This window comes from Perna viridis, chromosome 10 (genome assembly GCF_037379345.1).
Source record: "Perna viridis isolate PV_CMFRI_1.1 ecotype Kerala chromosome 10, ASM3737934v1, whole genome shotgun sequence".
In the NCBI taxonomy this organism is placed as follows: Eukaryota; Metazoa; Mollusca; class Bivalvia; order Mytilida; family Mytilidae; genus Perna; species Perna viridis.
In genome coordinates, this window is record NC_142454.1 from 3,001,811 (window position 1) to 3,027,413 (window position 25,603).

General features: G+C 30.6%; 1 protein-coding gene across 14 annotated transcripts in view; it reads right to left on the reverse strand.

The window, feature by feature from the left end:
- Nucleotides 1-25,603, reverse strand: part of LOC148604154 (uncharacterized) — an 87,795-nt gene that overhangs the window by 11,651 nt on the left and 50,541 nt on the right. For 12 of the 14 annotated variants that reach the window (XM_088547900.1, XM_088547895.1, XM_088547892.1 and 9 more), the window contains exons 4-6: nucleotides 4,292-4,453; nucleotides 2,137-2,220; nucleotides 789-929 (exon numbers count right to left, since the gene is read on the reverse strand). In XM_088547900.1, the coding sequence (XP_088404026.1) occupies nucleotides 789-929; nucleotides 2,137-2,220; nucleotides 4,292-4,453 (387 nt within the window). Of the gene's footprint in view, nucleotides 1-788; nucleotides 930-2,136; nucleotides 2,221-4,291; nucleotides 4,454-11,244; nucleotides 11,875-25,603 lie in introns of those variants that run through there. The other 2 variants (XM_088547904.1, XM_088547903.1) reach the window with 2 other exon arrangements.

Below are 25,603 nucleotides of genomic sequence, written 5' to 3' on the forward strand. Positions count from 1 at the left end.
GCTTGCACTGAAAACATCCAACACCTTGAAATTCATATTTATTTTTTCTAACAATGACATTCTAATATCAACAAATATAGCATGTGTAAAAATATAAAGATGAAAATAGTAGCAGCATGAAAAAAAGATAAAGAAAATGTGTTTTTATAGAAGGGACATATGTGTTAACTTCAACTTATAATAGGTCCAAGTTTTATTTCCTTCACAACAATGCTAACTTTCAATGGTGTTAACTGTTATGATTCACACCATATATCAGTGATAATTAAAAGTAGGTTGTATATCTGGTATTCTGAGTCTGCTTTTACTTTTTAACATAAGAAATAATAGTGTTAATATATAATTTTCACATTAAAAAGTTCAGCCTTCCCCTTCTAAAACTACCGTAAACATATCCAGAGAGACATTTACACATTTACACAGTTGGTGCTAATGAAAGCCATCTTTAGAAAGATCTCCTCCTAAGAATAGAGAATGGTGTTAACTTGGGATAAATTTAGTATTATTACTATCTGTGCTGTATCAAGAAATGTTGCATGCTCCTTTCAGACACTACTTTCTTTAAGAAGAAACACATTTAATAAAAAGTTATCTTACTATAGTGCCAATGTACTGAAACTGTACTTCTGAGTACATGTACATCTAATACTAGGGGGAACCATCATGGTATGACATGGTTCACCCAGCTCATCTTCATGGTGACAGCAGTGTTACACAGTGTAACCACATTTCAGCATGCAAATAACCTGTTTAAGTACGTAAATTGCTAATTGTGCTATGCAAATTACCTTGTCTGATGGCTATGTGTGGTGTAGTGTTAAAATGTGCAGGTAATGGCTGGTGAGCAGGTGGAGGTCGTAGCTGTCCTGTCATCGAACAAAATGGTGAAACAAATGGACCAGGTGAAGATTGCTGTCGATGTAAATAAACTGCAAGAAAATTAAAACAGGGGTTTATGGGTAATTCAATCATTTTAAGTTCAAATTAAGTTTGAATTGCTTATTAAGTCTTACTTAACTACCAATATATCTGAATTGCCACATTGCACATTATTTCAGGCAAATTTTATCAGATTTATATAACAATTCTCCATTCTTGGCCTAAATACAGCAACATTCCAAATATAGCAATAATATATTGACCTATATTTAATGTCTTCACTGATTAAATTATTCAGAAATTCATTTGTCTATACAAAAACAGCCACCACTTTAAAGATCTTTTACATAGAAAAAAGGGTAAATTTGATCAAATGGAATTATGGCATAGCCATACCATTAAAGAAATAAATAAACCATGCCAAAGCTCCCCTAGAGATATAATCAATTGCACTGAAGAGTGCAGAAAATTGTCACCTATAACTTTAAGCAGTTTGTGGTATGGTTATTAAATAAGGAAAACTGATACTATTGATTTCTTTAAACAAACTTTCTTGTAACATGGAAATTCATTCAGCATACATCACACAAACCCCTTTTTATTAGTTTATTAAAGTATCTATAAATAAAATTGATAGAGAAGAATTTATTCTAAGGTTACTGGATCCGGCTAGTGAGGGAGGAAGAGAACATTTAGTTAATAATCACCACTTAAATGATAGAATGTCCTCAAGGCCCATCAAGACTTAATCTGACTAGCCTATTATAGCAATAACATATTAAGTTCACTTATTAACCACAGCATTCCTCAAACAGAGTTACAGGGAACACAATTTTCCCTTTCTGGGAAATTAAATCTAAACAAGTTTCTCAAATAACTACTCCAGAAGAATGTGAACAACTTCCTATTTCTGGCCATTATACAATTGTGTGGTTTTTAAAGCTGATTATTTGCCAAATTTGAGAGAATTTTAATGTGTTTAACAACAGGACAACAGTCCTTATATAACTGTGTATCACTTTTCAAGGAAATATTAAAATATTTATTGCTCAACAGTATCTGGTCCAAGTATTCTACTTATCATGTCTGACTGTGTGAAATAACTATGTATGTTGTATCATTATACTGTACACATAGCCCAGAAAACATAAAGTCTAAGAGTCATCTGATACCAACAAGTCTAAAACAGAATGTTCAGCTTTGATGACAACATATGAATGTACTATTTTGACTTTTATTATAGGTAATTAGACGTACCTGGGGGTATCCGTGACTTGTCATCACAGTTACTCTCTATATCTGAGGAGACACCACTGTCTGAAGGACTGGGAGGTAGGGATGCTGTAAGACAAAACAAATATAACATTACATAACAGTGGAACCTGCCTTTACCAACATATCAGAAAATGTAGTTGATTTAATACTAAAGATGCCAATTAAGACTGGTTCCATGGAATACTACATTAACTAAGATACCAGTTAAGACTGGCTCCATGGAATACTACATTAACTAAGATACCAGTTAAGACTGGCTCCATGGAATACTACATTAACTAAGATGCCAGTTAAGACTGGCTCCATGGAATACTACATTAACTAAGATACCAGTTAAGACTGGCTCCATGGAATACTACATTAACTAAGATGCCAGTTAAGACTGGTTCCATGGAATACTACATTAACTAAGATGCCAGTTAAGACTGGTTCCATGGAATACTACATTAACTAAGAGCTAATCAAATAATAACAAAACAATATTTCATGACTCAAATTCCTAAGACCATTTGCCTATTAATGTCATTACACTGACCCAAAGGACATTCTTTATTTTTTTTGTCTTAGTGGAGACTTTAATGTTCTGATAAATGCAAATACACTCTTTGATAGTTACGTGCATTGAGCGCAACAAAATATCCTATTAGGAAACTCTTAATACTAGTGCATGCTATGTTTATAATTTAAAGCATAAAAAGGTTTAAATTAATACAGTGTTTAAATTCTAGATCTTAAACTAGTACAATCCTGTGAGGATCCAATGTCATGGCTCAGAATACACATTGACAATGTATGAATTGTTGTCAATGCAAAAACTCTAATACATAGCAATCAAAGATTTATATTATCTGATGGACTTCCTCTATAGTTTAATTCACGTTGTCATAAATGTGTTCACCGAGTCCTAAATATTTAACCTTAGTTAAGACTATCATAGGGTTCTCAGTTACAATCATGTAAAAAAACCTTCTTTGTAGGCTTCATTTCCTTATTCTTATCAATGTATTGAAATGAATTCATGCATAAAACGTTATTACCTAAGCAGGTTACTCATTTAAGTTATGAGATTTAAATTTACACCATTTTATAATATCTTTTAACATGAAAGGCAATAGCTTGTAATTCTTCCGTTTTCAAAAGAAACACATTCATTACTTTCATTATGTGTTATTATGTTTAAAAAGGAGCGGAACTCGAACATGAATAGAATGTTGTGACAATATCCTGAATGTCTTTGGCAAGAAGACAAAAAAATATCATAAACTAAGTAACATTACAAATGCTTACATAAGGAATTAAAAATATTTGTGTTCATCTTAAAAAGATATAATTCCAAATGACAAAGCATACAAGAACTTATCACCGGAGATTGACATTTTACAAAGGTAATTTCTATATAAGCCCTCAGTTGTTAATACAGATGTTTCAAGAAAAGAAATTCATTCTGAATAAATTTGATTTGCAAGAAAAAAAACATAAGCTACAATAAAAGACCCTTTGACTATTTCATCTTGTGAATAGGATATGATATGCAGTGGAGTTCTATAGATATTTCTCTATAGACAGTTGATGCCATAACTGGTCACCCTTGATTTTGAATATTAATTCTGTTGCTTTTATCATGAAAAAAGATTAAGGGTCACTGTTATATCAGGCAATGTGAGAAAATTATGACATATACTGAACTGTTTCAATGAACTTGAATGTTTATTTTTCACAAACTATAAAATTTATCAAATTGATGCTTAATTCTAGCCTGGTAATTTAATACAGAAAAATATAAAATTATCCCTTAATTTTCTTTAAAAAGAGTAATATCAAAACTTTTGTAGTAGTGATCAACACAAGCCACACAAATAATTAATTATCTCATATTATTGCTGCTTTTAAGTACATTCAGAGACAACTTATCAAATCATGCTCTCCTGTTGAATATCCTGTAAAGCAACGTAATTGTCTAATGCCATGAAGCAAAAATCAATGCTTTTTCAGTATAAATCAGACTAAACAGTTTAGATATGATTTTAAGTGAAAACAAGGAGTGTTGTTCAATTCAAAAGTATAAGAGACCTCATAACATACATAAAACAAACAACCAAAATTATTGTAAATAAAAATCTTTAATGACAGGACTCACTTGTTTTGTTTTGATTTTGTCTAAGGAAATCTTGGAGGAAGGTTTTATTCTCCTCCTGTGGAGAGTCCATACCAAGTAAGGCCTCTGCTGCCACATGATGGCCATTCTGTATGTGTAATCTTGGCTCCTCCTTGACCTTTGTTTGTTGTTCACATGCATCCACTAGAATGAGAAAAAATAAACATTGCTTTACCATTATGTTTATAAGATTTACATACAGACAAATAAACCTTCCTTTTTTATTATTCTTATACACATCCTTGAACCATTTTACATGTATGACCTCCGCCAACACAAACAATTACATGCGGGAAATAGTATGGGTATTGGCAAGTATCATACATGCCAAATTAGGCATTTTTTAATAGGGCAGTATACAAAGCCTTCTTAGCAAATCTCTTTTCTATCAAAAAAGGTTGCCAGTTGGTTAAGTTTTAACATAGGTGTACCGATACACCAGAGACCAAGGTTTGAGTCTTGTGTGTAAACCAATAATAATCATGAATTTTACAGATGCTTGCACTAATTATGACAAATGATATTGTGTCCTGGCAATGAGAGGTAGACAACATGGAAAGGGACCAAAAAAAACAAACAGGAAAAAAACAGAACAATCTGTCCTAACCAAATATGTTGTTTTTCTTCTATGACTGGTCATTGTGTGCAGCAATATCACGTTTTACTAAAAAGATGTTATGAAACACTTCAAAATTAACAGAGTTCTCAATCCTAATAAAAATTGGTTATTACAACTACAAATACAGACAGACAGATATTTCTCTGCAAGATATATTAATATAGCTCATTGGTCAAAATCAAAGATCTAAAAGTGTGACTTTTTGAATCATCTCCCATTCTTGTAAAAAAAGGTATAAATATGTTTATTTATAATCTTTGGACTACCTGGGGTTATTGATCAAATATTTACATTATCTGTCAATAAACTCTAAAATGTCTACATAAATATATGTCTCATGTTGTCTTAAAATTATTAATATTGATTATTTCCGATCATTTTTAAGTTGTTCTGTAAAAATGGCAGATTTCCAAATAATCTGAAGAATTTTCCAAAGGTTTGTGGAAGTTTATTGGAATTAGAGTGCATTTTAAATTTAGTTCCAGAATTACAATAGAAGGTTTTAAATCTTTAAAAATGTAAACAAGGCGAATTTCCGACAAATATTTTTTCAGGCCGACAGCATTATTGTATAATTACAATGACCCACACACCTATGGTTGGTTAAATGCCTTTGTTCTCTTTATCAAATCAGGAAATATGACTTTATAACAAAGACTGTTTTACCCTTAACTCTGGCAGCTTCCCAATTGCTTCAAAGAAATGTGTAAAAAATTCAACTTTATCTAGATCAAAAATAAATCTATGTCTGTACAAAATAACTTTTAAGCAAAATTTGTAGATTAAGATGCCATAGGTTGAAATTCTTTAGAATATTTTACACAACATTAAAAGAATTTACTGAACTGAGTATAGCTAACAGCACTGTAACATAATTAGGATGATCCCCCTTTTTTCTGAAAATATATCAGTATATACTAAGATCAATAACCTTTCAACACTAATGAACATGTAAACAACTTTTTGTAAGATGAAAGATGACAAAAATAAATTAGGCAAAGGAACATCTACTTTGTAGTTTTTAGATTTGTTACAAATGACAAACTTCCGTAGTTGGTCATAACTCATACTCTAAAAAGGATACGACCTAATACCAACATGTTAATCTTATGACAAAGTAAGAACACAAGATACTTTGAAACATGACTAGAAAAGGAAGATATGTATTTCCTTAACTTATGTTTCGTGATTCATTTCTGGTTTTATAATTACTAAACAATGTTACTGGGGTTAAAACAAGGGACTTCATTTATAACACTCAGTCAATAATAGAAAAAGACACTGCAAATATATCTTATCCAAACATAATGTACTTTTATTGCTTCATTTGGTATATTCAAATTGCACTTTTTCTATATCTTAACTTGGCACTTTTTGAAAGAAAAAAAATACAACCAAAAAAAAAACCAAAGACCCTTTCAGGAAAAAAATCTGTGAAATATTTAAGTAGGTGGTAAGTACTTGTTGTCTAGGAAATCATTCATTAAGTGCACTATGTACACTATTATGCAAATATAGAATCGGAATTCATCATTAGCAGATGACTATTGTTCCTTTGTTAAGAATTGTCACTTTTATTATCAAAAACGGAATTATTGAATGAATTTGAACTTTTAATACTTCTGTGAATTTTTGTTAAATTAATTGAAATTCATTATTGAAATAAAAGTGTTACAGATCTAGACCTAACCGATATCCCCAAGCGCACCAAACAGCAATTACCAGTAAAAAAAACTTCCGTCTCTTAGTTATAATAACAAGGCATGAAAAACTTCTTGTGTCGCCATTATTTTTGTATCAATCTCCTCCAAAACAAACAGTACATGCTATCACTAAGCTACAGAAAACAAGCTTTCCTAAGGACTTCCAAATTTTCAAGGTAATTGGAGGCAATGTACTACTATAATCCAGAACACCTATTCCTTTAGATTCAATATTTCACAAATAACTAAAAAAAAACATGTTATATAAAAATGAAATGGTGCTTACAGATGATTTCATTCTTCTTTATTTTGCATCACCTATGTGAAATTGAGATGTAAATTGAAAATGCAGAAAGTGTCAATGTTTCATGGAAGATTACAAAAAAAAAAAAAATAATGGAGGAATATGACAACAGATTCAAACATTTTTGTTGCTCAAGTTGACTGTTCCAGATCTGAGACAAATGACTTAGGAAACAAAAGCACTGTTATATAATGGATTTCTTAGGCCAAAGACAGCATCTTTTGAGTTTAGCATCTCTTAATCAGACCACAAAAGACATTATGTTTTATGTTTAACATCTCTTATAAATCCTGCCAAATTATTAGTGACCAAAATAAATACTTTCAATTAGTTGGGTCAATTTCAAATGGTTTTGAATGACGTGTTAACAATGGCTGTATCTTCCTATAAAAAAAACAACATAACATAATGTTGACTTCGCCTTACATTAGCCTTGCCAGAAAACATATTTCTAACAATCCTTGATGGTCAAACAATTAATGGTTATTTGTTATAGGTCCACTTCCTAGATAATAAGAATAATTAGTAACATATTGTTTACATTCTATTAATTAATTAGATGACCCATTTAGAGACAACAAGAGTGTTCACATGTTGATCAGTTCACATGTACCAGTACCCTTACATGGTAGATGAATGCAGTGGATGCAAATGTGAGCCTAAGTTCAAAGTTCAAGGCCACTAAACATAAGGGTATAATTAATGTATTGGTTTTATAGCCTTTGACCTGTCTACTTTAAGACCCATAGAATCCTAAATACTAGTTATGCCCAGGTAAGTTTCTCCTCCATCAATACATTGGTATTATATACACCTGACAGCCATGGCTATCTTGGCACTCATTAGGATTGATAATACACTATTAAACAATGCACTACATCACTTTTTGTAGCCTATAAGTGTATCTGATGACCTTAGACATTCAGATTTAACACTTAGTGCTGTCTATTAACATTAAGGGTTTTGGTTATATATGCCACAGTCTAAATTACACCCCCCTTTTTCAGCAAGATAAAAAAAATTAAGTGTATATTTATCCAATATTTTTCAAATGAATCTGAACTCATTTCATGACCTTGGTAAAACATGCAAGTTGGGAACTGATTATATCAAAAAATGAAAATGAGGCTAATTCTCAAAACAGCAATTTACATTTATCGGTGTAATGCAATTTCAGTTGCATGAATTTAGTAAAAATTCAAAATATTTCAAATGAAAATTTTTAATCTCTCAGCTTAATGTTCTAGTTGACAGGTCATTTATACTAGTTTTAAATTAAGACTTTTGAAACCTAAACAATTTTTAACCAAGCTTTTCTCTCATAGAAAACAGACATATATCGACAAAAAGTAAAAAGAGGACAAAATCCTATAATACAGAATAACAATATTTGGAAAACATGACAGGAGTTTTGTCCCCTGAGGGATAGTACACAGAAAGTTCAGGCAATTTATGTTTGTCAGACGTAGGAAACACAGATTATGCCGGAAACATATGTTTCAGCCTGAAGGCCACCAAAAACCATAGACAAGAAATATTTTTGGACATCTTCATCTTGACAAAAGTATCATAGATCTGTTTTCAGATGATACATGTGTTCACCCCAGGCATTACATGTTTTAATTAGTATAATATGCCAAACGTATGTTGTTACAAAGACCAAGTCCGAGAACAGAGATTCAAAATAAAAACAATAGGAAAACATGCTTTGAGATTGCTTTGTTTGTTTGTTTGTTGGGGTTTAACGTCGGAGCAGCAATTTGTGTTTTAAAATGTCCTTAATAATTTAAATTGTACTTAAAATACATCATGCTGATTTTACTCTTCTCCTTAATATAGACCTGCCTACCTAAAATGTTTCAATTTAGCTAATTTGTTGGTTAGATTTATAAAGCCTTCTTCTTTAGCTTGCCTTTTAGAAGGATTTAAAATTAAATGTGATCCAATGCAATAAGATTTAAAACAAACAAAAAAAATAATGGAATATGAACGTGTAAATCTATCTATAACATATGATATCCTAAGTCTGTTATGGCACAATATTAACAATACTCAAAACAATATCTACCATTCCATGACAAGGGTGAAAGGGGTTAGTACAAGGCAGAAAAACACATCACAGACCACTGTAATAGATTAAATATATATTGTTGGTTAATTATCCTACCCTTCTGACCTTAATCTGGACATAAGCTAGTACAGAAATGTATCAATCAGTTCCTTATTAATACATAATATGCATTTCTGGACTACTCTTAGATAGAAATTTGAGCTGTGTAACGATATAATTCTAAACATCAGCGTAAAAGGTTACATGATATTGTGTTATAACCCCCCCTTTTCCTTTTAAATTGTAATTTAAATGTATTAAATAAATGATGAGAAATGTGAAGTATTTCTCACAACAAGTGTGATATAAAGAAAACTTAACTACTAGTTAAAAATAAAAATCTTGAGATGCTGAAAATGAATTCTAAAGACTTGAATTGCAACAATGCTGATCAACAGAACTGTAGAAATTCTTATACTAGCTCACCTCTGTATTGATTCAAGCAGCCAGCTGAAGCATGCACAATTCTACTATGTTTCTTAAAGTGATAGGGAAAGTAAAACAAAAACAATTAAAGTTATCTAAGGCATGATGTAACATACAAGTCAGATTTCTATTTAACATTTGGAATGTCAATGTAAATTTCATCTCAGAAGGAATCAAATCAATTTATCTGTTAATGTGTCTAATTTTAAACAGCTTTTTAAAGAAACTGTGAGTAATGAAATTTATATGCTCTAAATGTATGTCTAAGTGAGCAAAAGACAAAAGGTGGATTGAAAAAGTTTTTTTTTTGTTTAACTCAAATGTATGTTACATTGAATAGTTTGTGGTATTTTTCCATAAAGAGCTGGTTCAAGCCAATCCCTTAATCTTGAACCCCTCTAAAATTTCAGTTATGCTCGATAATGTTATTTTCAATGATTGCAAAATGTATTTAAACAACTAATGCAGAGACAGATGTAATACACCTAAAACCTATTAACATGTGATACATGTATGTCACCACATTCATTTGCAAACAGCACTTTTAAGCCTACTAAAATCTAAGTACAAGTATGTCATAGAAATAGATTTGTATAGCCATAAACTGGTTTATATTTAGCTTTAATGAATAAAATAAGGAAATGCTGACACCATCTGCATCTTAGATTTCTCTCTGTTTATTGCAGCCATGGAATTAATCCTATTTTCTGTGTATTTGCATTTACAATATTTTCCGGATTTTATCTTTTAAAATACGGGTATTTTAGAAGTTTTTTGAATAAATAATAATAGGAAATGCTTTCAATGAGTATTAACTCAGTAATATTTCTATTATGCTACACATGCAAATAAACCCTCTCAATTAAAGCTAACAGAACTGAAGCATTTAAACCAAGTACAGTTAACCAACCTAAAAAACCTGCACTGAAAAAATATAATCACTTCTAACGAAAAATAACTTCCTTATAAACCAGACAAAACACGGAACAATATTTGTTCCAAGTTCCCTTATCCTACTTCCAAGAACCACCTTCAAGTACTGGATAAACTTCAAATACAAGTCAGTCAGAGATAAACTGCATAAAACGATTATTTTTTTATAGATATATTTTTGCCCTAGCAGTTCATGTCAAAAACATGACAAGACAGGTTTAAAAATCTGTGATCCACTTAACAATTTATGCATTTAAATCATTTCTATATGATAGCCTCATAAAAACCCGCCCAACTGGTATTCAATTAACGGACAGTCAAAAAGGGTGACGTCAGACATTAAATAAACCATCCTCGTCATAAAGAAAATCCACATTTTTTTTCATCATGATGTCAAATTGGTACAAATAAGTTTGTAAGTTTACTTCAACAGACCTTTTTCTATTCCCTTTCTCCCAGTTTTATTTTAAAACCATTTTTTTTTTCAACTTAGTCATTTCAATCCACCATGTAAATTAAAAAATATTTTTTTTGTCCAATTTTTCCTTTTTCACTCTTAAATTTTCTCTAGTAAGAGCCTCTTTTACAATCAAACATTTTACAAATTCTTATAAAAATTCAAATAAAAAAAAATAGAAAGTTCTTTCAAGAAATGTTTCATCTTTACATGAAACATCAAATTTTCAAATTACTTTCATAAAAAAGATGAATTTTCCTTTTGCCCAACAGTTAGTCATATTTCAAGCTAGTAATTTTTTTTACTAAATAAAGCAACAAAATAATTTCACAATTAAAAAATGCAAAAATACTTTTCAAAAACCACAAGAAAAAACAACTTACAATATCGGTTTAGTAGTTTCTTTTTATATGTCTTAGCACTAGTACTACACATGTCTCTTTTTGAATCATCCATTGCCTGATCACAAGAGCTATCCTCAGACATAACTGATTCTCGTCTTTGTTTTTTCATTGATAGATCCAAAACAGGAGATGTTTCATACTCCATAGCATTTGCAAAGTTTAACGGCAGTCTGTAATAATCCATCATTGTGTTTGACTTTTATGAACTTAAGCAAAAAAAAAAATAAATGTCCTTAAAAAATATCACACAATATGAGAAAACAAAGTATCTCTTTTATAATCTAAAATTGTAATTATGTCCAAATAACTGCCTGAATGTTGACATCTCGACAGACTGGTTAGTAAGTGATGTAGTGACAAAACCCAATCGCTAGTCTATCTTACACTCAGTTGGTGTTACACTTCTATAGATATAAATCAATACAGGAAAAAATTTCTACATATAATGTCATCCAGCAGTATGTCTATAAATAAATATTTCTTCAATTAGCACATTTTCCCCAATGCTAAACAGAGGTAATTGTTAACAAGTCCATAGCTCCCGTGTTCACATACCAGAGTGGTAAGGAAGTCCCTTCTATTAATGTCAAATAACAAGGCATGCATAGGAAGTAAAGCCTTGTCACATGACCTCCTTTTCTAGGTCACTTACTGTAGGAAATGTATATGTTTGTCAATTTTGGATAACAACATAGTGTCTACCTAGTATACACAAGTAGGAAATGAATTACCTTGATTCAAAGTGACAAAAACAGCTTTAGGGGGATTAAGATTAGGAAAATTTATTTTCAAAATAAGAGTATTGATTAATGAAAAATACCTTTGTTAATGGGGGGAAGCCAATAGGTAGTATTATACACACAGGTAAATTACAGGTAAAAAAAGTTGTTACACACTATTAGATATAGAGGAAACAGGATTAGATAAAAGGTTATGACTTGTTTTGAAAGGATTGTGTCAGTATAAATGGTTTTACTTAAATATCATTTGTAAACATTACACATATCATATACACACACCTAAATAGTACTCAAAAACATTGTACATACATGTACATGTAGTACAACTTATATCAGAAAGAGCAGTGAAATATAATTTGGACAACACGAAATAATCTGTCACAAAATTCAGGGCAATACTGATAATCACATTTGCATTTTTTCCTCTGAAGATACATTCATGTTTTTGACACCAATAACCTGATATATTTGATATCAAGAAATCCCTAGTAATTAGGGAAATAAAGCACATACAAACAAACTTGAAAATTTCATAACTTCCAGTTTCAGACCACTGTATAGTTTCCAGGTGCACTCTTTCATGTAGATCAAGGATAAAACGAACAAAGCTGCATGATTTAAGGAATTAATTTAGAATTCCAATATCCAAGCCATAGTCCTCATCATAAAAAAAGTTAAGAATGCATTTAAAAAAATATAGCTATACAAAGTCCAATTAAGAAATCCCTTACTACAGACACCATTTTATTACACAAATATTGACAGAGAAAGTCCTCTGACAGGACAAACCCATTAAAAGAACATTATGTATCAATAGTATGTGTACATGTAGTTAGATGAAAGGGAGATAATAAAGATACAGAAGCAGAGAGCCTAGATAAAAATGACCAAAAGAAAAGAAATCAATATTTTATTGAGTTTTATGAATGTCCTTGTATTCAACAGTAACAAATCTATCAGAAAATGTTTTACTGAACAATCACGCAAACAACATAAAACCTTGAGTTCAGAAAGGCAGTATGACAAATATCTATTCTACTTCCAAACATTAAAATCAGATAGCTTCCGGTTTTCTAATAGTATTGATCACGCAGAGAATTATCAAATAGGATAAAATCTGATTGTACTCAAATTTACTTGTTTACTGACAAATGTCAAAAACCTTGTAAACAACATACAAAATATTGACAAAAAAAAACCTAACAACAGACTAAACTAAACATTTTTCATAGAGGGTGAATTCTTTCTGTGTTTCCATATATTAAGTAGTTACTGTCAAATGACAAAATACCATTATCGATCAGTAATACAAATACTGGACAAATTGTAGAAAAGTATGGGGTGACTGCCCATAAGACATTAACCATAGAAAAAAAATGAATGTAAGAAGTCCAAACTAACATCATTTTTTAAATAGGCAGTGTGTACTTGCATACTAATAGGGTTTTTTGAAAGGCCAAACACGCCACCAAAATACCATGGTTGAACAGCAATATTACAGTATTATTGCCTAAGGTTTTATATATTGGCTTAGTTATTGTTCCGAGGCAAACCATATTGGACTGAGGTGGAGACGAAGTTCAATATTTCCAGCCAAGGACGAATAACTCAGCCAATAAGGAAAACCTTACACAATTATACCTTTATTGACTAACTAGTCTACTACGCTGGGCCAATATCGATTTTAACCCGTCCAATTTGATGTATTGGACGAGTAAAATACCGTATTGGATGGCTAAATCCTGTATTGGCACACTTTTGTATTTTGTATTGTATTGGCAGTTTTGATCATATTTAGGCCAATGTTCAAACGTTAGTCGATACATTACAGTAATGCCAACAAGTATTCATTTTGTTCTTCAAATCTGAAGACATATAATTAAACAGCAAATAATTCAAATTCCTCAATTAGAAAAACTCAAAGTTTTTTTAATAATCTAAATTTAAAGAAATGATATCCATGGATCCAGATTTTCATTAAAAAGGAGAGGGGTTAAAGGCTAAGTTTTTTCAGTTTTTTAATTTTTCCAAAAATTTTGCACCAATGCAACACTTCCACAACTCTTTTTCTCATTATCATTAATGACCAACCAGTACTAAGTTTTTGCAAGACTTTTCAATATTTAAATCTAAACAAAACCAGAAGAGAAACGAGTAATACGCTAATTAACAGGATACTAATTATGTCCTGTTAAGAAATACCTTAACCAATTCACTTTAACTGTGATGTGGGAGTGATGGCTATACAAATATATCAATTTAATGTCCTCATAGATAAACAAGGTGAATATTACGTGACTACAGCTTAATTTTCACCAAAATACAATGTAAGAATGACAAACGCTTTGGGGCAATATCAGTTTTATTACCAACAATTACCTAACCTGCCATCAAAAACATACATATTAATATAATTCTGCTTGAATACCTAAACCGGAAACATTTTTCTTAGTAAACAACCTTTATCACGATTGTAACCATGCTATTACGTCAAACTGTTTAGATACAAGTAAGTTTTACAGTGAGATAGATTACATACGACATTGCTTGTGAATCACATCATGATTTCGAAAGAGATAGAAATAGGAGTGCTTGCGCCATTATGATAATAATATCTTTTAAATATTTAATGTGCGGTGACAATTATTTTTTAGCTTGTTTTGATGCACTTAAATACAGTCTTTCCGGATTTCCTCACTATGGGATTTGTGTACTTGTTATTCACTTTAGTAAACATAAATTCTTGATCCTAAGTAGAATTTGATAAGGGAACATGATATCATATAGTCCTATAAATTTGTGTGGACTATTTACAAACTTACAGTTCTTTATGACAGAGTTACAAGTACAGGCAATGAACTATAGGATAGGAAAACACATTACACACAGCCAAATAAACAAAAGTCCAAGTCATTCCAATTTACTTTTATTTCCCTTACAACAAACGCACAAATTACAGAAAATTCTTTAAAAAGTAGAAAACATTACTATGCCCTTTTTTTTAACAGTAAAAAGCATAAAAATGAATTTCATTAGTTTGCAGAGAAATCTTCAAAGGCGTATATTCTAAACTTCAAAGAAATACTATGTAAATCAAAACTTTATATACAATACCAACAAAAACATAGCTTAAAACACAACAATAAATATGACGGAAAGTTCTATAATAAGAATATGTGTGATAAAGACATAACAAGACTGGGAACACCCTAAGGAAGGAAGCAAACAAGTAATGTCAAGGGTTAGTAATATAAAGTCTTTATAACTGTCCTGAACAACTACTACAACAAGATACATTAATCAACCCAAGTTATGACAGTCCTTGTACACTTCAGGTGTGTGCCAAGGCAGAAATTTATAGTCCTATAACTTCATGTTTGGTAACAACAATGTAACATTGACTGAGTTCTAGGTAAATTAGATTCCCTTCACAGGGATGGATCTAAAGATTTAGAAGGGGGGGTATATCCAAACATATCTAACAGGCTTTATACACTGGGGCAAAAAAGAGGGGTCCATTCACTTCTGGGTATAACTACTGTTTCATTTCTACTGTGATTAGTGTCTTTGTCTATTTCAAACTTCTACACCTATGTAAAAAAAATCAAGAGTTATCAAAGTAACTGTTATTCAGAAATTCATAATTGAAGGGACAAAGATCAAGAAAAGAATTTTAGATACAAACAAGAACCATATGAAAGCACATGAAAATCAGAGTAGGTACATTTTTTTATTTTTTCACTTATTTAGCTGATTATTTATCACTTCGTGTAAATGGGAGAAAAATGGTTATAACTAGGTCTTCCCAACAAAATGGCAAAAGTAAATTTAAAATAAGTGTTTCCCTGCATAAAAAATAGGGTAACACTAAAACACCAATAGCCTGTGACCATTTTAGTCTACAATTCATGCAAAGTGCTGAAAGTGCTATATTTTTAGAGGTAGACACTTTTCTGTGAAAATCTGGCCACTGCAAATAACCTTGAAGAAGACATTGTTCAATTTTAATCTCTGACTTGAATTGATGAATGTTACATAATACATCTTATTTGACATCATTTCAGTTTCACAAGTGCATTTACACAAAAATGGGACACTATAATTGTGTCCTAGAATTTTGTTATGGTTTTTTTCAAGTTTCTATGAATTATTCGTTAATTTACTTCCTCCTTCATTGTCTGACTACATCCACTGGAAGGAAACAATTCACAAAAATATAGTCATTTTAATCTTGCAAAGAATTAGAATGAAACTTCAGGAATTCCACAACCTTTTCCAGAATATGACACTTAAAAAGAGAATGGACCCTCAAATTATAAGCCATTTAGTGCTTTCTCAGTTTCAATAGCCAGTATCACTGAAAACATGTCAGACCAAGAGAAAACTTTTGTGAAGTGCAATATTTTGAAGACCAGTTGAGTGACAAAACTAATGGCCAAAAAGCCAAACAATGAGAAAAAAAAATTTAAAAAGACAAGCAGGAAACATAAAGTAAGGGTGTGAATAGGATTGTAATACAAATAAAACATATTGTATCATTTGCTGTAAATTGATTCTGTTTCCATGGATATGGCTTTGTTTCTAGGAAATACTTCCCACTTACAGGAAATGAAACCCAACAAGCTTGCTAAAAAGAATATGTATTCTCTACAGCATGCCTTGTAAAGAAATATAATCAATACTGGTATGTTTTTTCTTGAAGTCAGTAACATGTGGTGAGCTGAAAACATACATATTTCATTAATCAATTCTGACAAATTTCTTTTTCATTCTTTTGATGTAGAAATGTAGAAATATCACAAATGTGACACAAAAGTGTAGAAACACAGTCAATGGAATTATATAGTGCAACTAATATAGAAAATTTTTAATTATATTTGATCAGGTGTATTTAGAAATTAAGTACAAAATGCAACGATGCAACATATTGACATTTTAGTTCAGTATAAGGCAGAAGTTAATTATTTATCATACAGATTACATTTCTATGATCTAAGTGTGATACCTAATGCATACTGGTCACCTTTTTCACTAGATAATAAGCATTCAGTGGCACACATATTGGATAGTTAATAGTGCTGTTGCCTGATTTGTATAACAATATCATAATTTACATATTATTAAATATTGTGAATGTATGAATTTTCCCAGATTCTGACAAGTTAATATATTTGTTGGTTTCACATTTTGCAGTTCAAAAAATATTTGCATTACATAGTGTTAAAAATCAATATCACAAGTACACTCTTTTCTGTCCCCTGCCAAAATTGCAAAAAAATTAATACATTTTTAGTATTGACTTGCTACGATACAATTGTCGTTTTTTGTGAAAAACATATTACCGTAATATCCTATGATAATCAACAGAAAATTGAAACCTATGTCCAACATATAAAGCCAAATAATAATAATTAGTAGATTCTCTTCCTGTCCCTAAAAAATGACAAATACAAAAAAAAAATTGGGAAAGAGTTTCAAAATCAGGATTTTTTCACATCAGTTTCTAGTTTTGAGATACTATAACACACAAATCTTTAATTTCTTGGTGATAGAAATGATGTTTCATTTCTTAAACTGATGTGGCTATGGATTTACGTCAAATAACTAAAATTAGACTAGCAAGTATCTAGTACGAAGTAAAAAATAAAATTCTCCAACTTTCCCCAGAACTTTTGTAAAGATTGGATGATAATCTACATTTTAATTTTTCTTGTTCTAACACTTGATTCGTATTATTGTCATATATAGCACTACAAATGATTTTTATGTGTAGCACTTTTAGATCTGAATTCAGAAATTTCTTTGGATTATGATGGGTGACTAGCATCTGCCTTCCTCATGGTTACATCTGACGTAAGAAATTATGTGGATTAAGATGGGTGTTTAGCATCTGCCTTCCTCACTGCTACATCTGAGGTCAGAAATTCTGTGGAACAAGATGAGTAACTAGCATCTGCTTAGTCACTGTTATATCTGAGTTCAGAAATATGTGTGTGGCAATTCTGAGAAAAAGGAACAGCTCTAACTAAATGTTTCGAGCCATCAAATATGAGGGATAATACCTTTAAGACATATCAAAAGTTTCTAAAGGATCAAAACTAAGTGTTAAAGATTGGCCGACACTCACACAGGTAAATTTTTTATAGTTAGGTGGATGCGGAAATTTGATCCATTTTATTGCTTGTTTCCGCATATATCGCCTTGTAGAGCCGGGAGTTATAGAAATGATTGTCAGCTAGTGTAATGAACCGACCTGACAACATATACAAGTAAACATGACAAATTGTAGACCTTTGAATGTCAGTAGGCGTTGGGTATTAATATTTAGGTCTATGTCAATAACAATTTTTTGCTGGGTCTACATTTATACTGTCTTTAAATAACAAAACATTTCAGTCGCATGGCACTGAGTTCATTCTTAAAAAGTTGAACATTTGTTTCAATGTATAAGTTTATGAGTTTATAATCATACATATTACTTTTTTTCTTTTTGACATTAATGTTTCCTGTTAAGCAATATAATGAAATCCAATGAATCTTAAATCATGCTTTTATGCTTTTTAATTCTCAACAATGAATTCATTTTAAGAGGTTATTTCAACTTTATTACAATGTATGCTTTACTTTGTAAAAAAATGTCCATATTTTCCAAGAAAACATAACTAATGCACAATGGAATTCCTTAAGTCACTATACACCTTTTCAATGCAATCAGAGCAGAGGGTATTAAAACGGTATTAAAAACTTTCCATGAGATATATACAACTGGAGTGAAGGTCCCTTAACTTAAACTAAATTCTCAAGATAGTTCAAAGTAATGCATATTAACATTAAAAGAATCCTACAAATTTTAGATGAATAAGCACATATTTCCACCTCTGCAAATCTATAAACTATTTTAGTAGCATGACCCTAACAATTTTATAGCACACTAGATGTCTCTGAACTATTCAACATGTTGTGGCATATATTTGTGTGTAATCCTCTTCCAAGGATTAGAAACATATACAAGTCTGTGGCATCAAGTCCAAAGACAAAATAGACACAGAGGGCTTAAAAGGAAGTGATATGTAGCATAAATAGCCTGCAGAGAACATTTTTGTACAGTTTATTCTACACACAAAAAAATTAGCTATATTCAATTAAAACCAAAACATTTTCTTTTTCTTGTCTTCGAGTGAATTACTAATTAAGTGCATGGAACGCAGGTGTAAAAATGTATATTAATGTACTTATATGTGTCATTTTTATTTTTTCGTGTAACTTATTACCAGGAAAAATATACAAAATATGTACGTTCTTGTTTTCTTTATGGTATGTCTAAACACCAAACTTAATTCAACACACTGCTAGCATAATGCAAAAAAATATGGATGAACCAGAATGAGTAAATTTATATATTTTTTAATTTTTTTTCCATTCTTTATATGGAAATTTTTCTCAGATCATGAGATGTCATATTTTCCTTTCTCCTCTTTAAGTGTATAGGCTATTAATGTTTCTGTGATGTTTTAACGGTTTCTATATCAAACTCACTGTAATAAATTTCGTTCCATAGCATACCTAGAAGGAAAAGCATAGATTTGAATCTCCAAAAATATCATTTTTATTATCAGTATGCCCAAAATGTCTTCTCAAAACAAGTTACGTAGATATTTTCATTTAATTTCCATACCAACTGATGCATCAGTATCGTTTTTTTTTTTTTTTTTTTTTTTTTTTTATTACCTTTGACTTTATCATTCCAACATAAATTATTTCCATTCTTTGAAACGACAACATTTAATGTTATACTTTTCTATTATTATTGATCTATCCAGAACCGTCCTCATCTATTCTTTTGATATTTAATACTGCTTCCTTCCATAATTAAAAGAGACTCGGATTTTCTGTCTTAGAGCAATAGAATCATAAAAGGTAGCCTATGATAAAAGTCCTTGAAACAATTCAAGGTTGGTCAACAACTTGCAGTTCAACATATTCAAATGTTTTATATACAAGTTACATTTTACTAGATAAATGACAAATGTGTAGAAGGTTAGCTTGTTTAATTCTTCTATATATGTATATGCTTTCATTTTGAAACAAAAGTTTGTCTGAATATAGCTGAAATATTGCTGCTCGGACATTCAACCCCAACAAACAAACAATGAAACAAAAGCCTTGGCTCAAATGGAAAAAGAACAAATATAAACATTTCCAGGGTTTCAAAACTTTCATTTTAATTAACTTTTCATCTTGTATTGACAGCACATAAATCATACTTAATAAATGTATGTTTTTACAGACATACAGACCTAAAATGGTAATGCCAGGATAAGAAATTACCAATGTTTTAAGTTTTACTTAATTATGAAATAAAATGCCCAATAAAGTGGTTGCTTCCTCTGTTTCGTTCTTAAGAAAGTACCCAGTCATTAAAAAAGGGGGAAAATAGGGGATTGATGGAACATTAAGTGATACTCCACTATGTAATGGTGAAAAAAAGGCGGACGGCAAAATTTAAAAAAAAACTCAAAACTACACTCTGGATTTTGCTAAAATTGTTTTTAACATGTATTTCATGGTACAAACTTGAAAGTTATTTATTTTAAATTCATTGATCTGTTCTAAAGTTATTTGGAAACCATTGTGGATGGAGAGATTGATAGAAAGAAAGTAACTTTTCTGAGGATATCACATAAAAGCCAGCCACTTCTTGCGGCATGGTATAAATATACAACTGCAGAAAATATAAGATGAAAACATTTTAATACTCTATACATTAAACATCAGTAAATTATGGTGACTGGTCTCTAACACAGGTGACATACTTACATACTTAATGGTTAGTTAAAAATTCATATTAAAAATCTTAGTATGGTATTGATTTAGAAAAGTTTTCTATGCAGAGAAGACATAAAGCTGAAAGAATGGAATTGTTCAATAGTATAAGCTTACATGTACAAGTAAAAAAAAATCACTTGAGGAATTTTCAAACAATAAAAGAGTTTCAGCATTAGTTTATATCAGTGATACACACATAACTTTGGAAGAGTGGGGCCATTGTCCATTTACCCTTCTTTATGACACTTACATTTGATATAAAGGGGCCAAAGACCCTTCAATCTAACCATTCAGACTCCACTGAAATGAAACAATAGCCCACTGACTTTTCTCATTCTTTTTTACATTGATCAAGTAGAAAAAATATGGGAAAGCCAAGCATTTTCTATTGATTTCCCAGAAATACTAAACATTCCTAGTTTCTGAAGTGAAAAAAGGTCCTTTCTTCTGATCTTGAAATGCGTTTTATGAAATAATGATCTTGACATTCATTCCCTGATCCAAAGCTTTGAAGACAGAACAAACTTTGCTGAAATGTTCTTTAATTATCACCAGGAAACCAAATGAGATGGACAGACAGAGAAACACATATCACTTAAAATACTGACTTCTTGCAAGTGATGATATGAAAATTTTGTAACCATGGTAACTAGTACTGTTAAGGTACTTTTTGTCACACCAAAGACCTAGCCTGTATAAATTATGAAACTAGACATATGAAAAAGCCCCACCCAGTTTAGATTACTACAGCTGTCTATGTATGTTCAGCATGAATTAGGGTCCACAATACAAGAGTCCTTAAAACAGACTACCTATGTACCCAAGTCAATGTTTTGAAGTAAATTAGGTCCTATTACTAAAATAAGCATGCATTTAATTCTTAAACATAATACTGAATGTATAAATACATCCTATACATCTATCTCAAATTATAAAGATTTGAAAGTCTTTTCTATAAGATAAAAAAGATATAAGTCAGTGAACAATGCCGTCAACTGGAAGATTTCCCATGTGACACTGTTGTCTGGTTAAAGGACTACAATCTATTTAAAGTGTTCCTAGAGTACAAGTACATACAAGAGAGGTCATTTAAACTGATAAAAGAATTTGGCAGGAAGTATTATTACAAAGAAGTATATAAAATACCAAGGATCTGAAAAGGGGGAACTGGAATCAGTCCAAACACAGATCAAATTTATTAAACTTGAGTTATTCTGTGTTGTAAATTGTATGTATCATGGTAACATCTGACATGTCTATACATGTACCTGATAATTATAACTAAAAAAATTAAACATGAATTATTACTTCCAACCAACAAATTGATATAGCTTGTCGATGAAGGATTGGAAAGTGCAATGAAACAAAAGTACATGTATGATCAATAAAACAGGCCTTCTGCTAATAGTTGATCTTCTAACCTGTATTGATGATGCTCTTGTCTTATTGCCATTAACAAACAAAATAAAAATTATACAAAGTTGTCTCCACTTTTGTCATGAAGAGGTCTAGTGCTCCCAGCTGTTGTTAACAGGGAAAGCATTTTTACCTACCTTTTTTTATAAAAAAAGTTTCACATTTATTGAAAATCTCTTGTTTTTCCTATTAGTATTTTCATATGTAGGACATGAGTTTTCAAGCGTATATGATATATCAAGCTGCTGTCTACGTCAGAAACCCATTTTTTTCTTGTCAGATCTTTGATTTTGTTCTTAAATGATCGTATATACATGTATCTTAAGTTTTGTGATTATAACAAGACTTTTCTAATCATGCAAATTCTAGTTATAAACCTTTAGAAAAAAAGAGAATGAAATGAAGATCCTTTCATTCTGATACTGATATTATTTCTCAGAAAACTACACCAACTTTAAAGGATGCCTTAAGCTATGTAGGTACTATATATATATTACAATTCACTGATAAAACATTGTAACTGATACTTGAAAACAATTAAACCAAGGATTATATTGCCTTGCATGTGTTAATCATTTTCGATAATAACTTTTTAGAGAATTCTTTTTACAATACATGCCATCTTATACTCTGAATGCTGAAATTGCTTGTATTGCTACATGTATTTAGCAAACTCTGTCCTACAAACATACATGTACAATGATACATGTACATGCTGTTATAAATTTTCAGTTTAAAACTTCGAAAATCTTTTTAGATGAAACATTTTAAAGTATAAGTAAAGATACTTTGTTAATAAGTACAACATACATGTACAAATTGTACATATTGTTACTAGAAGTGGTTGGATTTTATATATTAAAGAATTCTGTTCACAGAAAGATATATACTGTCACATTTGAACTCAGAGAAGTGATTACAAGTACAGAACTTATTCACTTGACAACAATGCTCTAGATCTTATTCAAGTGTGAATCACTTTACAAAGTGAGCCTAGGAACCATCATGTACATGTATGTAAGATATAAGAAAGCAGTAGGAGTGTTGATTATAAACAACTTGTCAGGTCCATCACTTCAACTAATATTGTTTTGCATATGTTGGCAGAAAACAAATGATATGATTTAAAGAGACTGCCTAAACTGGTTTTTAATATTTGTTACAATGTAGTGTGTTATCTATTTTTGTTCGCTTTCCCTTAAATGGACCTTATTCTGAAGAAACAGGTACTTCAAACAACTTCCTCTTGTCATTTCCTTTCAATACTACATGCTAATTGGAGTGAGAGCAACTTAAAACAAAAACATGTCTTGGTTACTATGTTACAACACTATGACCCCACATCACCTCTAACCTTATCTGGTCTTATCAGTTACTGAAAACCAGGTTGTTCACCAGGTCTCACATGTAGGTCATAAAGGCAAGAATACATTATTTATCCTGAATTGAAATCTTGTCATTCTTCCAAATTATTTAAATTGTTCTGGAAACATGACACTAAAAACCAAACATTATTTGCAATTAGACATTGTATGTAAAATTTGATTACTACAAAGGTCACCAGAGAGAATTTCATGACTTCATTTCTATACAAATTTTGGGTAAGACACTTGTTCACGTATAATCAGATAATGGGCAACATTCTCGGTCAAAAACTAGCAAAAATTAATGGAATACTTAATTTGTAAATACCTTAACGATAACAGAAATCAAACACAAAACCTTAGTCAATGAAATTATATAATACCAAATTTAAAAACAGAGGCAGGATAGTTTTACATCTTATCATGCTACTTTAGATAAATATCATTATGTCTAACAACATGTTACAAGAATAGATGTTTTATACAAGGCAAATTGTTCAAACATGGATAAGTCGGAAGAACCAAGATATAAGAATCATTTTAAGTAATAAACATGGATAAGTCGGAAGAACCAAGACATAAGAATCATTTTAAGTCATAATTGACATTGATTGAGTTTTCGTTGTCATGACGATGTGGCAAAGAATATATCAGAAGACATAATAACAATTATTGATTTTAAAACTTTAACAACATGAATGAGAATTAAAATTAAAAATAAAACAAAGCAATTAATTTTGGATTAAAAACACAGTTTTTGGTGAGCTATAAGTAAGCTTACATCTATGTAGATCTCATTCATTTCACTGTAAATGTCTGTGTTGCAGAATGAGAAATTTAGGATACAGTTATGACCAGTCTTAAATAACCTTCAAAGGAAAAGTCACAGTAAAAAAACACAAGCAGTCTTTATATACCAGTTATTTTTTTTTTTATAAATGTACCACATGAGGATGTTTTAATTATAGTCTATGAAGACATGTAATTGCTGAAGACAGGCAGTCACTTAGACAGGCCATGGCTGTACATGTACTCATATGGACATGACACAGTATGATACACACAAACAAGATACTCCAGCTTATGCTACCATTTAAGACATTCTCAACTAACCTGAGAAGATAAAATTATCCCTACTTATAAAAGAACTATTGTTAAACAATAACAAGACACAACCCAGTGAAACAATGGAATTAATGTAAACAGAGATCCATGTAATGTGATATTCAAGGCATGGAGACATAGTTCATTACAGTGCTATAACTGCCTGAAGTCTAATCTTGTAGATACATTTATCTTTGAACAGTTTACATCATGATTGGGAAGACAAGAATTGTGAAAAAAACTGATGACTTTTTTTTGTAATATCACTTCCCCTAGTAATTGTCAATTTACAAAACTTAAAACAAGATAAAAAAAAGTATTGATGAAAAAAGATACCAACTGAAATACATACTATTTACATCTAAATAGGTTTACAATAGGTTCTATTCATGTTCTTAAGATCTGGTTGTAATAAGGGGTAAAATTTCCCTTTAACAACAGTAAACATTTATACACGATGATAATTAAAATGATACATCAATATAATGGTTACAATGTTACAAAAATTTATGAATTAATAGTTGTTCATGCAATATATCAAATAAAATGTATATTCTAAGACCATTAAACCTCATTATAGCTCTTCCCTTCTATTTCATTATGGTGTGTTTCAAGGATTGATCAAGGCTATTTCTCATTCTAACAATTTTATTTACTCGTCATCTCCATTCCAATATATTTAGGTTTCCTCACATACATGTACATGTTGGTAATGCCATGTTCAGATGAAACATAAGTCAGCAGTTTTTACCATGTATTTACTACATGTACATATTTTCAGGTTCAGTTCATTTCTAAAAGTCAAGAGATGCTTGCATCAATAATTTCTTTTACTTATTACGTTCAAAAAGAACAACACGGCAAACCATTTTTTTTTTTCATTTTTCA